Source organism: Crotalus tigris, unplaced genomic scaffold (assembly GCF_016545835.1).
Source record: "Crotalus tigris isolate CLP2741 ecotype Arizona unplaced genomic scaffold, ASM1654583v1 scf7180000017571.3126492, whole genome shotgun sequence".
Taxonomy (NCBI): Eukaryota; Metazoa; Chordata; class Lepidosauria; order Squamata; family Viperidae; genus Crotalus; species Crotalus tigris.
Window position 1 is genome coordinate 1,077,705 of NW_024096482.1, and position 14,800 is coordinate 1,092,504.

The 14,800-nt window shown below is 37.1% G+C and overlaps 1 protein-coding gene across 12 annotated transcripts in view; it reads left to right on the top strand.

Moving 5' to 3' along the window:
* MIER3 (MIER family member 3) overlaps positions 1 to 14,800 on the top strand; it is a 35,597-nt gene extending 20,797 nt beyond the window's left edge. For 9 of the 12 annotated variants that reach the window (XM_039355334.1, XM_039355347.1, XM_039355402.1 and 6 more), the window contains 8 exons: positions 1,642 to 1,727; positions 2,050 to 2,122; positions 5,925 to 6,076; positions 6,914 to 6,995; positions 8,290 to 8,381; positions 10,805 to 10,932; positions 11,065 to 11,219; positions 11,300 to 14,800. In XM_039355334.1, coding sequence (XP_039211268.1) covers positions 1,642 to 1,727; positions 2,050 to 2,122; positions 5,925 to 6,076; positions 6,914 to 6,995; positions 8,290 to 8,381; positions 10,805 to 10,932; positions 11,065 to 11,219; positions 11,300 to 11,754 — 1,223 coding nt within the window. In that variant the 3' untranslated portion in view covers positions 11,755 to 14,800. The remainder of the gene's footprint in view (positions 1 to 1,641; positions 1,728 to 2,049; positions 2,123 to 5,924; positions 6,077 to 6,913; positions 6,996 to 8,289; positions 8,382 to 10,804; positions 10,933 to 11,064; positions 11,220 to 11,299) is intronic. The other 3 variants (XM_039355341.1, XM_039355356.1, XM_039355418.1) reach the window with 1 other exon arrangement.

The following is a 14,800-nucleotide window of genomic DNA, read 5'->3' on the forward strand; positions in this document are numbered from 1 at the left end:
AGTTAAGAATGTCATTGATAGGATTCTAACATGGTGCCAGAGTAAATCTATGCAAAAGGAGAGAACTTCTCCTTCAGAGAATTATGATCCTATTTATGGCAACCAATAGTTTTGTGACAAGAAAACAGTGCTGTTTATAAATGAATATCAACTGAACTTTTCTTTAGTTTCATCTGAACTTTTTCCTCCAAATTCAGCCCCTTACAATCTCAATATTCTGGTTCAAGACACCCAGAGCATCTTTTGCATGGTCTGGATTAACAGTGTATAATTTGAGTATTAATGTATTAATGATATCTCACCCTAAAGCAAAAAGAGTCATTTCATATGGATATTAAAAAAACATAGGGGGTGAGAATTGAGCTCTGATATTCTACCCTCAGTAACTACAGGCTCAGTTGCATTGTCTCATAACTATTGACTAGAATTGCCCAATCAGAAATGGAATTACTGTAGAATTGTGCCTTCAAATCTCAGATACCATGGTTGGCAATATTGAATGCAGCCAGTAGGTCTGCATTTCCCTCACTAATCTCAATGAAATCCAACTAACAAAGCAATCAGTGCTATTTCCATCCTCTGACTGAGTTGAATCCTGTTTAAAAGAACTAGATAATTAGCTTTCTTTAGGATCTTTTCTAACTGAGTCCATATCATGTTCTTAACATCCTTAAGAAAGATTGGACGCAGTTAGACACAATTTGTCTAATATGGCCAACATATTCCTTAAGAGCAGGCAGCATCACGGCTTCTCTCTGGATACATTGATCACTTTCCAGTCCAGCCATACTTATCTTGCTTAGTCACAGAGAGGAATTAAAAACAACATGGGTGCAGTCTGCAGATGGTACAGCCTATCCATTTCCTTGGGTTCTACAATCCCAGATCACATTGTCTCATGTAACCCCATTCATCTCATGTGGTTCTGCCCATCGAGATTTGGGCAAAAATAAGCAATTGTACCTGCAAAGAAACAAATCTTAGAAATGTGATGAACTCTTTAAGTAAATGTAATTTTGAAATGTAAGATTGCCATAAAAGCTATTATTTAGCCAGAACGTCAGGGCCAGGATATTACATGAATTCATTCTGATAGATGGAGTGCATGTTGGTATGCCCCAAATAATTTGTGATTGGAATGCTGTGATTTTGTTTTTACTGCCTGGAGTCACATTTTGCAAATTGGGTGACTATATAACTTGATTGATAGATATGTAAGCGGAATGAATGTTTGTGATTAGTTATTTTTAGGTAATGATATGCTAAAGATAAAACATATACAATATAAGGTTAGGGACGGCAGGGTTTGCAATTTCAAAATGTTTCCATTTCCAAAAGGCTTCTCACTGCCTTAAAAGTGTTTTGATGCTTTTCAAGCTATTTTGGAAGTGTGTAAAGATATAAACAGATGTTTTGAGCTCAAACAGGGCCTCTTCTATGCTTCCACCATCCACAGTCATCTGATTGGAGTGATACAAATATGTAGTTACTAAATATAGCTCTTAGCTGTGGACATGGACATTGAACATGGGAACATGTTCAGAAGTTGGATGTGATTCGAGGGAGACTTTGTTATATTTCAGTATTACATTAAAATTATTAAATAATTGCCTGTTAACATTCCTTTTCTATTGTAAAAAGCAAACACTACCTGTGATGGTGATAAAGAATCTGATGGTGAAGATGTGGAAGTAGATACTGGTAATTCATCTGAAGATTTGCGAAAGGTAATTCTTAAAATACTATGTAGTAATATACAGTTTTTTAATGTGTTCTATATACTTAACATATGTAAAGACTGAAATCAAGATGTATAAAATGTCTTAGAATTACATTTATCGCTGGCCTCAAATCTCCAAACTTGTATTTGCTTTTGAAAGTATTTTAGTTCCCCATTTCAACTGTAACCTAAAAGATAGAAGATCTGTCTTTAGTGTATTGTTTCTAAAGTGAATTTTGTTGTGATCCCAGTATGAGCCTGAAAATATTTGTGGATTTGGATGTTGAGAAATGTATGGTTATAATGCTACATGTTCTAATTTTTTTCAGGAAATAATGATTGGTTCACAATACCAAGCCGAAATACCACCTTTCTTAGGCAAAAGTTGCAATGATGAAAAAGGTAATTAATATTTTTTAATTAAATGGTTAGATTTGAAAATAATTGTTTAAAATATATTAGCAATTAAAGTAAAAAAATTAAAACATCAACAGACTTGTTCTGTGCACTTGGATATTACATATTTGAGTTCAGGATCATGAGGCGGAGCATATTTGGTTGACTTATCTTGAACTTAATTTATGAATTGGTTTTGAGTGTTTAAATGAAGTATGCTACAGAGTACTATACATATTAAAAAATTGCTAAGAAGTACAATGAGACCATATTTTAATAGGCCTGTTGAAGAGAGGGGTATCTGTTACTTCCAAATATCTATTAAATGTGAAAGGATGTCATTGTGTTTGTCATGCAGGGTGGATAATAATTGATTATTCTTTTTTAAAAAAATGGATTTTTTAAAATTTAAATCGGATTTTTTTTATTTTTATCAAATTTATTTTAATAAAATGCTTTTGGAATAAAAATCTATCTAAATATAGTTTTCTAATTAAGATACATTAATAATTTAGTTTATTCAGCATGAAATGGAGCTTAATTATGTAGCATGAGGCATATTTACATTTTTGGTAAACTCATTCAATGAATCCAAACTTTGCAAGCTGAGATAACATGCACTGCATTAATGCATTTACACAATTTCAGAGTAACAATGAGATAAATCATAAAACAAAGTTAAGGAATATTCTTTTATCCCATTGTTTTGCAAATCTGTGTACACTACAAACTGTATGATTGTTTGAAGAAAAATGCATCTGTACCAGGCTCTTTTTATTTAATTATTTTAATTAAATAAAAGAATTTAAATAGTTCTCCAACTATCGTGTTTCCTCAAAAGTAAGGCCTGGTCTTATTTTGGGGGGGATGTCTTATATTTTTTGTGACACCTTCCTCACCTTATGGTGGCAGCACCAACAGCCCTATCCAGCAGGCGCCCACATAGTGGCCAGCCCACTTCTGCGGCTGCTTGCAGCAGGAGGCTGCATGGTACATTGTGCCGCTGCCACCACAATAAGGTGAGGCAGCTGGGGAGGGGGTGGAGCTGAACCACACACCTCTCACTCGCTTACTTCAGGGCCCCACCAGGCAGGGCATTCCTCGGCGACCTTCCCTTTCACTTCTCTCCTGAGCCGGACTGCCATGCTACGGAGGATGGGCAGGGTAGGCCTGGTCCCCCTCCACTACTTTGGAGCGAGGGGGGAATGATGGCAAAAGGCTCCGCTGCTGCTGTGCGCCACTGGAGGGGCTTTCATCTGCCCAGCGACAGCTACCTCCTTTTCCTCCACCAACTCTCCCTAAAAAAAGTTCAGTCAGACATTCCAACTTCTCAAGAGGTCTTTTTTTCCGCGAGAAGTTGGAAGGTCTGACTGAAGTTTTCTTAGTCCCACAAACTCCGTTTCTCTGCAGCTGGAGAGAAATGCGCCAGAGCTGGAAAGCAGATTAGTGAAGAAATGTTTTCGGGAAAAGAGAGGAGATGGGCGGTGGTACACCAAACTCTACAGCAGCGCTGGGAGCAGAAGCAGCAGGAAACGGGGCTGCCATTTCCAGAACAGAGAAGGGAGACGAGGGGCGATGCAGGGCAGCAAGCAAGTGCTCTTCTCTGCATCGCTGTGCAGAGCCGCTGCCCTCCCCGTTCTCCATTATTTCCAGTGGCGGCGACAGAGGGCTGGCAGAGGAAGGCAGCAGGGGAGTCTTACGCTGTCCGGTCACTGAACATTCTTATCAGTAAAAAGGCAGTAATACTTCCATTTATTTAGTTAACAAATAGGTGGTATTTGAAGATGACTAAAATCAAAGGCTTTCTGGACTGTTCATAGGTTAAATATTAGCATTTCAATCACATCCCTGTCTTTCACATAGATTGGACTACAGGCAGTTCTCAAGTTAAAATAGCATTTGGGATTGGAATTTCTGTTGTTAAGTGATGCACTTATAAAGCATGATGCCACATAGCTGCTTCTCTTAGCAATTACAATTTCTGCAGTCCCCTTTGCTGTTGTTAAATGAGAATTGTAGAACATTAAGCAAGCATCTCCTCTCAACTTCCTGCTGACTTCCAACAACCAGAGTCAGTTGGGAAGCCAGCAGGAAGTTGCTGCTGCAGGGCAGGGGAGGGAACGGCGGGGGGGGGGGTGCGAGTGGCCACAGAAGTGACATGCAACCATAGCAGCACTTGGGGGTGACTACTGCCAAATGTGTGAAGGTGTATGAATGGTGGGGGAGTTGCAGCACAAAAGTGGTGGGTCTAAAAGTGGCTATTGCTGGGTGGAAGAATGTGTGCAAGTGGCAGTGGAGGTGTGCTGTGCCACAGCAGGGCTTGGAGTTGCTGTTGAATGGGAGAGGGTATGTGAATGGCTGGAGAGGCAGTGAGGCCTTCAGGGAGGTTGCATGGATGGGGGATGGGGACAAAGAAATATCTTTCCAATACCACCCCCCTCCTCCCAATCCTGTGAGAACTAACCCTTCAATCACTACCACCACCCCTATCTTGCCAGAACTGATGAAGCTTCTTGGATAAGAAGCGAAACTTCTTGATCTTCTTCCTCAAGGAAAAAAACAGTCCATTTGCCTTTTGAAAAAACACCTTTCAGTTCACTGCCTTGAGTTATTTGTAAAAATAATAAAGAAAGGGTACAAATAAATAAAATTCCAAAATGATTATTTTCACACATTTATTTTATTTTATACTTGATCAAGGTATAGAAAAATACCTTTGATTATTTTAGTATTGAGTTTGATGCATGCTAGAATTTTCAAAAGATACAAGCAGGGTTTCTTACTTGACTATGTTCTTTCTTCAGAATAGAAAAATAATTACTTTTTGTGTTTGCATTGCTCTCTTATTTTAGATAATCCTGTGGCAGACTTTCTACTGGCAACTAAGTATTTTGTAATTATTCATTATAATAATCTAAAATTAAGTTGCCAGTAGAAAGTTTGCAAGATAAAATAAAGATGCAGGTTACAACAAAATGAGTTGCTTAAACATTTACATAGAAAAATATATATCAGTGGTGGCGAACCTATGGCACGGGTGCCAGAGGCGGCACTCAGAGCCCTCTCTGTGGGCACGCGTGCCATCGCCCCAGTCCTAGGCTTTCAGCTGGGTTTTATAAAACCTTTTCGCTTTAGGCCTCCGCTGCTGTGTGCAAAAAAAAAAAAAAAAAGGTTCAATCAATCAGTCAATTTCAACTTCTCACGGGAAAAAAAGATCTTGCAAAGTTGGAATTGATTGATTGAACTTTTTAGTCCCACCCAGTTTGCCATTACCACCATAGTCATGCCCACCCAATGGGCCACACCCACCCAATGCACCACACCCACCCGGCACCCGACAATGCATAAGTGGGTTTGGGGTTGCAATTTGGGCACTCGGTCTCTAAAAGGTTTGCCATCACTGATATATATAGTTGTTTTTTAAAATAATATTTTAAAAATGTTATTAAACATTTTATGTTATTATTAAACTTAAAAATGCTACAGTTGATATTTTTGAAAAACACATCTTAATAATTTGTGGTATCATACATATACTATATAGCAGGAGTATAACAATATAGCTCCACAGAAACACTGGGGGAAATGAGTATGTGTATCCTTAAGAACACCGAAGAGATATGACAACAAATATCCCCGGAGAAAAGTCTGGATCTTTATCATACCAGAATGTAGGCCATAAAATGTTATTTTTAAAACATATTCTTATACATTGTATATTTTCTTGCATGTATTAGTCCCCAGATTACTGGGGATTGCTGGATTACTAGGCAGTTGGTCTCATTCATATTTTGATATTTCTTAATAGCATATGAAAATGAGGACCAGCTACTTTGGCAACCTGATATTATTTCAGAAAACAAAGTTAAAGAGTACCTTTTTGAAACTTCTGTAAGAACTGGAAATGAAAAAATAATTGGCAGAATTCCTGATGGAGTGCATACCCGGGACAATGAACAAGTATGTTTTAATTTTATTTCTGTACAATTGCCAGTCTAACTTATTTTTTATACTTAGGTTTGCAAAACAAATAAGTTTTCTTTTTTCTATTTTTCTATTTTTTAAGCTAGTTAGTATTTTATAACTATATCACATCCTGTTCTACGGCTTTAAAACATTTTCCATATACAACATATATAAAGGGTCAAAGCTACTTTGTTAATAGAAGGATTTAGTTCATTTTTGCTACCCAGATGATTGTTGGGGACAATATGTTGACTTTGTAAACTGCTTAGAGAGTGCTGTAAAGTGCTATGAAGCGATATATAAGTCTTAAATGCTATTGCTGTTGCTGCTGTTGTTTAGATCCAAGGAGATTCAGACCAGAGGAGGGATGAAGGGGAAGCAATGTTCATTGGTTTACCTTTTCCCTATGGGGCATCTCTCAGTGTTCTAAATAATATTTTGTCCTTTGCTGCCCCCCCCCTTCACTCCATTTACATGGGAGCTTCATCTTATTGATTGCAGGAGGAGAAAACTTTTTGCAATTTTACCTTCTCTTAGTAGTCTCTGGCAGTCTCTTCTGGAGACTCAAAGGACCCTCCAAAACAGCACAGAAAGTAGTGTTCACTCTCTTCTTCCACAGTGTTTTACCAATAGGATCTTTCTGCTAGATCACAGCATTTAGTTAGGAGAGATTTTGATCCAGCCTATTATCTGTTAACACTGTACAAGGTTTTATTAAAAATGGATAAATAACCTTGTAATAGAAGCATTTGACTGACATGAGATTACAGCTGCTGGGTTGTGTATGTTCCTTTTGACTGGTTAAACAAGAAATATTGCAATCTCTACTAGGCACTCTATGAACTCTTCAAGTGTAACCACAATTTAAAGGAAGCTATTGAGAAATACTGCTCAAATGGAAAGACATCACAGGGTAAGTTCTCTATCAAGAGGGTTGGTATGTTAAATAATGTTAAATCATAAAGTGCAGACATGGATTGTGGTGACTGTGTTGTTCCATATAGTTCCTCAAATTTTTGTAATACCACGTTTTCCCAAAAATATGACCTGGTCTTTTTTTTTTTGCCTCCAAAAGAGGTGCCAGGTCTTATTTTCAGGGAATGTCTTACCTGCTTATCTTAGGACTGCTGCAGCCAGGCCTCCCATGCCCTGGCACCTGTTGTGGTGCTGCCTGAGTTCTGCAACTGCATGCCACGTGGCGCATCACGCCGTTGCCGCCACTCGCAGCAGGAGGTTGTGTGGCTCATCTCGCCAATCACGCCGCCATTCATGGCACCATCCTGCAGCGAGCAATGACACAATCGGTGTGACGAGTCACAGGGCCTCCTGCTATGAGTAACGGCAACAGCGCAATGTGCCATGTGGCGTGCAGCCACAAACAGCTGCAGAAGAACTCAGGCAGCAGTACAACAGATGTCGGGGCATGGGAAGCCTGGCTGCAGCGGTCCTAAGATAAGCAGGTGCGGGGCACGTGGGGTGGCTCCATCCCCCTTGCTTGATTTTTACACGTGCCGCACTCAAAAACTAGGGCTTATTTTGGGGATGTATTAGACGCCCATGTGAATTTCAAACTAGGGCTTATTTTTGGGATAGGTCTTATTTTTGGGAAAACATGGTAGCAGAACAAATTGCAGCAAAGCAATCAGTGATGCAACAGTAGCAGCTGGGATATTCCATATATTTAGATAACTAAAGAAGGCATTCAGTCTCCTGGAAGATTCTGTTGCATAAGATTGAAGTTCTGATCTGTATAACTTGAGTCACTTACACTTTTATAGACAGACATTCACCAATCTTTATCACTGTTGCAATACTAGTCAGATAACAAGAAGGAATGCTTGAAACAATGAAATTGTGTGAAATATACAGTTACGTGTGCATGACCTCATCATTAGCTGTAAGTGTTCTTCCCTGCCTATTGGACTCCTGCTGCAATTGATGGAATACCATTTCCACTTATGGCTTACTATTATTGACTAAGTTCACACTTCAGCCTAAGATATAAACTACAGCTTACAAATCATAGTACCTTCCAAGCACAAGGTAAGCAAAAATCAAGTAAACCATGTTATGGTTTAGTTTGCCGTATGAACCAGGCGAGTTTGTTGAAAAGCTTTTCTTTATTTTTCAAATGTTGAGACCAAATGCTTGCTGATTTATTAAAATATCAAATGCTCATTAGTTTCTCTCTTACTCTCCTTCTTAAGATATGACAGCTTGGACAGAAGAAGAATGTAGAAACTTTGAACATGCACTTCTGATATATGGGAAAGATTTTCATCTTATACAAAAAAATAAGGTGAGCAAATATAGAAATAATTTGTAAATGATAAAGTTGTTAACATTTGAGTAGTTAGATAAAATATGTAAAACAACATAAACAGCATATTTTTGCAACCAGTTGCTTTGTTTTTTTTAACTAAAATGTACTAGACATATTAGAGAAATATATAAACAGGGAAAGAAAAAGGACAAAAGAAGGGGATAAAAGTAGGATATAAATGAGTAAACAAGGGATTTACAAATTTTATAGAGATTATAATTTTCAGGTATATCACTAATTGGTCATTTGCATGTGAATTACCCATCTAGTAAATGAGCATGCCTTTGTCTAAACTATTTTAATTAGTTGCTCTACTTATAAGCATATTTTACTATTTCATTACTAAACATTACATTATCAATTGAAGCTTTTTGAAAATAATTTTATTATGGAGAACTAATCAACAAAATGAAAGTATATTATGAATAGCCATTTTAAAAGGACCTTGAAAATTAATGATATAAATAGATCAACTCCAAAAACATTGATTATATTGATGAAATTGTCTTTTGCTATGGTTAGATCACTTCTTGTCACCTGTAGATCGTGAACACTCTGGATTTTGCAAGAGCAGTGGATCCATTAGATTTGTCCATGTAAGCTCCTAATGGATCCAAAGAGTTTGCAGAGGTTTTGGAGGATTTCCATGATAATTTGACAGTTCAGTCTTGCACTTGGTCAGTTTGGAATACAGAGGCAGCCCAAGTGCTGGATAAGAATACTTTTGCACAGTCTCTGAACCAAGAAATTACCTGGTTTTCTGAGAAAAGGGAAAATAAGCGAATGAAAAGACCTTTAGAGCAACAATAGTGTAAGCGCAGAAACAAAATGCCCCAAAGCCCGTGTGATAGTGATAGTAGCAAGGAAGTGTCAGTTCTTTTCTGTGATTTTTACAGCTACAGACTCCTGCTTGGTGGTCCATACTGAATAACAGCAACCCTTTGAGGGTAGATAGGCAAATGCCTTCAGGCATATTGGAGGACTTCTTTATTTGTTTGTGACTATGGTCACTTACATCCAGTCTGGGTAGGTCATCAGTTGGGTAGATTCCACTGTGTTAAGTGATATCCTTTGTTATAGTCTGGGGTTCTTTCTTTGATCCATCGTTTGATAAATTTTGCTATATTTCCAACCCTCCCTTTTTAGAGTGTTGTTGAAAAGGTTTTGGCAAATCAAACATAGAGGGTTCTTAGAGGAAATGGATTATCTGGATCTTTTTCTGTCAATATTAAGTTTGAACTTGGGACAGAACTGGCATTGATTGCTCTGGTAATTATCTTTGTCATGGAAGACTATTGATCCAGTTAGATTCTGGTAACATTCAATCCTTTTGCTATTGTATTCTTCTGGACTGTCTCCAAGGGTTGGGAATTAAGAGTACTATTCTGTGGTCATTTCATTCCTAACTAGATGAGCAGTTCCAGTTGCAGGTTATGGTGGGGCAGAGTTTGAATCCCTGGAGTACTAATGTAGAGTTCCTTGGAATTGGATGCTCTCCCCCATGTTATCTATATAAAGATAATTCTCTCTCTCTCTCTCTCTCTCTCTCTCTCTCTCTCTCTCTCTCTCTCTCTCTCTCTCTCTCTCTCTCTCTCTCTCCTCTCTCTCTCCTCTCCTCCCTCCCTCCCTCCTTCCCTCCCTCTCCCTCTCTCTTAAAAACACTTTTCTTAATAAAACTTCATAGTTTTAAATATGGTTCATTGGATATCTTTATTCTTTTCTTTATATGACATAATATATTGACCTTTTAAGCATCCACAAAAGGTCAGTATATAACATTATATAAAGAAGAAAATGAAGTAATGCATTGTATGAGAACATGTAAAACTGTATTAGAACATGCTGTAACAAATTTAAAGTACTTGCACAGAAAACCACCATTTTAATTTACAGGTAGTCCTCAATTTATGATCACAATTGAGATCAAAATCTCAGTTCTTGAGCAAGCAGTCATTACGTGACACATCATATGATTTCTCTGCACAACAACTGCAACCCTGGCTCTCCCAGTTGCAGTTGTTAAGTGACCTTGTGAGTCTTAAGTTGGTAGAGTCTAAGGTAAGGAGCATGGGGTGTATTGCGGAAGGCCCATGCATACTGCACATGAAATCAGGAGTGTGCTACACTGTTATATGTCCTTTTGTTCCAACACTGTTGTTGAATTTTGAACAGCTGCTGAACAAATGGTCATAGGTTGAGGACCACCTGCAGTACATTCATTCTCTGCTTCTGCTAACAGCTGATGTGGTATTTGCAGAGGTATCATACTGTTAACCTGGAATCAAACCAGTAATTCATAGTCTTTCAAGTATTGACAATTTGCCAAGCATTTTATCATTTGTAATACTTTCCTATAAGAATTTACCACAAGTATTAAGACTAATTCTTTCTGTTTCTAGGTGAGAACCAGGACAGTTGCTGAATGTGTAGCATTTTATTACATGTGGAAGAAATCTGAACGATATGATTACTTTGCTCAACAAACAAGATTTGGAAAAAAGAGGTACAACCACCATCCTGGAGTCACGTAAGTTGAAAGACCTTGGAAGAACATTTGTGCTCAGTATCTCTTAGAATTTTCCACAATTAATAGTAGTTCATCATTATACTTTCCAAATGGAATTTGTTAAATAACCTCTCTCTGATCATTTTCTTGCAGGGACTATATGGATCGGTTGGTAGATGAAGCAGAAGCTTTAGGTGGTGCAGTTTCTTCAGCTATAATGTCAAATAATAGACTAGAGCCCATTCCTGATCAACAACTAAGCATCCTGAATTCAATCACTGCCAATGATTTGACAGGTAAATTAAAAGGTAAATTAGAAGAGCTTAGTATGACTATAGGTCAGGGGAAAATGGTTACATCTTGTATAACATCTTTTTCTGTCTTCTAGCACTGACCAATAGCGTAGCTACAGTCTGCCATTCTACAGATGTGAACTCAGAAGACGTCTTCCCACCTCTGGACAGTTTGCCTCGAACAGCAGTTAATCATGTGCCTGTCGTAACAGAAGATTTGCTTAACTTGCCTAGTAATGGTGAAAGTGATTGTTTTAATTTATTTGAGACTGGATTTTATCATTCTGAATTAAACACCATGAACATGTGCGGTGAAGACTCTGAACGGCCTGCCAAGAGATTGAAAATGGGAATTGCAGTCCCAGAATCCTTCATGAATGAAGTTTCAGTGAATAACTTGGCTGTGGATTTTGAGAATCATACACATCATATTACCAGTGCCAAAATGGCAGTTTCGGTAGCTGACTTCAGCAGTCTATCTGCAAATGAGACAAATGGCTTTATCAGTGCCCATGTGTTACACCAGCACACTGCCCTCCATTCAGAATGAATTCAAGCAGCAAATTAAATACAGTGAACACTGTTGGCAGTTTGTGGTAAACTTGATGAATTGATCAGGTTTGCTTAGTCTTTCACTGGAAGTTTGAACTATATGACATCAGTGATGTCTTTATGTACAGAACTATATCTTGATTTATCAAGAATAATTTCACTTTTTTCCAATCCATAAATGTGGAAACTTCATATAATATCTAGCAGAGTTCGGGACTAAGAGAACTATGTGGTACAGCTTTAAGCTCTGCTTCCTTTCTTTTTAAACCTGTAGAGAGACTGCTGTCTCAAAACCAGCACAGAAGTTCTGAACTTAATAGAGTGGGTTTTTGTTCTAGGTTGCTTCAGTCCTAATGGATGCAGTGGAATAATGTTTGTTTACAGGTACCAGTTCTGATCCTTGCTTAATGTAGCATTTTAAAAAAATCAAAAGCAGGGAAACATTTCTTTAATTTAAACTGCACAACTACACAAGGATATTATTAAATGGAAGCTTCTATCATCTGATATTAAACCAGAGCACTTCAGTTTACAAAACAACAGATTCATCTTGGTGGATATTAGCACAAAAGACAGAGCAAAGTCTAAGGACAACCTTAGATGCTCTTATAAAATTACAGGCCACGGCTACCTTACACAAAAATAATTATACTGTCCAAAGGTTTTGGGTACCTTAATGTATTGGCTGAAAAAATGTGTGTTATTGGAGCTGGGGTGGGAGATATCTATACTTCTAAGGAATAGAATTTGAAAACATCAAGTATTATCTAACACTGCTTAAAGACACTAAGAATGATACAATTTGCTCACTCCACTAATGAATTACATCTTGGGGTTTGTCGTTACTTCAGAACATGGTAATTCAAAATAGCATGAAAAATTCTAGATTAATAGATGGTGATGATGCAACGGATCTTTGAATCATTTTCAGCCATTAGTGTAGTTTTATTCCTGGATTTATTCAGACTTAAGTATATTAATATTCCAGAGATAAATCTTTGACAAGATTTTTCTGTGTTGAAGGATTTGTGAAAGTTCACCAAAACTTTATCAATTATAAAACTTGCCAATTTTACACTGACACTTATATATATTTAATTTTGTTAAAAGCGATTTTAAGGTATTTTTTTCAGTATTGATAGTAAATTGCTTCATGGTTATATATCAAAAAAGACACCTTAGTTAATAAGTCAAAAGGAGTGTATTTTACATTTCTACAGCCTTATTAGCATCTTGAGTTTGAACAACAGCAGAGTGCTGGGAGTCACTATGAAATTAACAGAAGTTTTGAGTTTCTCAAATAGCACATTTTTAACCATTCTAGGAATTTAATTACCACATATATATGTTAATGGTGATCTGTTGTAAAGTGTACATCTGAAACTTGTCAGTCTAATACAGTACACGGTCAACAATGGGTAGCCTTGGCCCGGGGTCATACTTTCAGTCAAATTGTCAGCTTCCTGTTGCTGTAATTTGTGCTGAATGCTGTATCTTGTGGGGTTTTTTCCTGTTTGAATCAACACATCTTATTTAATTTTGTAAAATACTGGCCATACTTTTCCTTTTGTTATACATTCATGTTTATGGGTTTTTCCAGTGGCTGGTGTGTATAAAAATCATCACATAAAATGTATGAATGCTGATACCAGTTGCACTTAAAAGAACACACCCATTCTCATCAGCTGATGCAGTACTATGTTCAGTTTATCTATGCATTGCTGGGGTCTTAATGAAGACCGAGACAGTCTAGTTTCTCGTCTAAAGTTTTGATTGTCAGCAAGTTAAATGGACACTTTAGTTATTTAATAAAGACTTTTGACCAAAATTCTAAAAATGGTATGAGAGAACAATGAATTCTGGCTAGTTTTAATGGATTTTTAATTGCTGATCTAATTTAGCCTATTGGCTAGCTAGCTGGTAATGTTTACTTTTAATTCCTTGTTAAAATGAGGCAATAATTTGCAAGATTATGTAAATATGTACATTCTGCATATCTTTTTAGATATCTATTTCAATATTTTCTGACTACTTCTGTGTATAGTAACATTTTGTGCATGCTTGATGTGACATTCATAAATTTGTACCACTATGACTTTATTCATGTAAAATAGCTATTTATTGAATTTTTCTTTTAAAAGCTGGACTGTTTCTCTCTATTTTAAACATTTTACTGGAGAAATTATTACTGTTTATTAAAAGAATTGCGTTTGAATCAGAAGGAAGCTGGCTAAATTGCAGCCATGTAAAAACTACATTGGGTTGATTCATTATAGGTAAAGCACAATTCTTCTAACAAACCGTGATGACTTCTTTGTTCATTGCTAAGTATATTCTCTGTTCTCCCCTACTCTCAATCCATTTGTATAAACCAAAAATCCATGGTGGGCATCTGCAGTTTGTAGAGGTATCGCTTACAGGAACTCCAAAAGCACATTTGATTCACTTGGATGTGCAACTGGTGCTGCAATAGAGCAATACTTCAACTTTTGTTAGCCATTGCATCCTCTCACTAATAGCTTTTAAAGTTTTTCTTAAAAGTTTTTCTTCTTTATATAGACAGACCAATCTTACAGACTGCATTATATTCTCTGAAGTATTGAACTCTGTACTGTTAGATTTTTGTGCAGCTTTTCTTTGTAAACCAATAATCAGATCCATGTTAAGTTCACATCCAGTAGTGCATTAGTGATACTATTTAATTGAAACAAACTCTTTGAATGTAAATTAGTGGATAGCCTAACCACTAGAAGACTGCCCAGTGTTACAAGCACAGTGTCTATAAATGGGAAAGTAAATGTGCAAATAATAATTATGATTTCCATGAGGGTGGAGTATTCTAGTTATTGCTTCAGGGCAGTTGAGGATTGCAGTCCACCTCTTAAGAAATCAGTCATGTCCACTACTAGGTTCAAGTTGCTTCACCCTGTGCATAAATTAGTGACAATCGCAATCAGTTTTAATAATCTGATGCTTAACAGGAAGTTGCTATTGTCACATTGGTTTTAATATTTGTACATAAACACTGATTTTTTTTAACATTA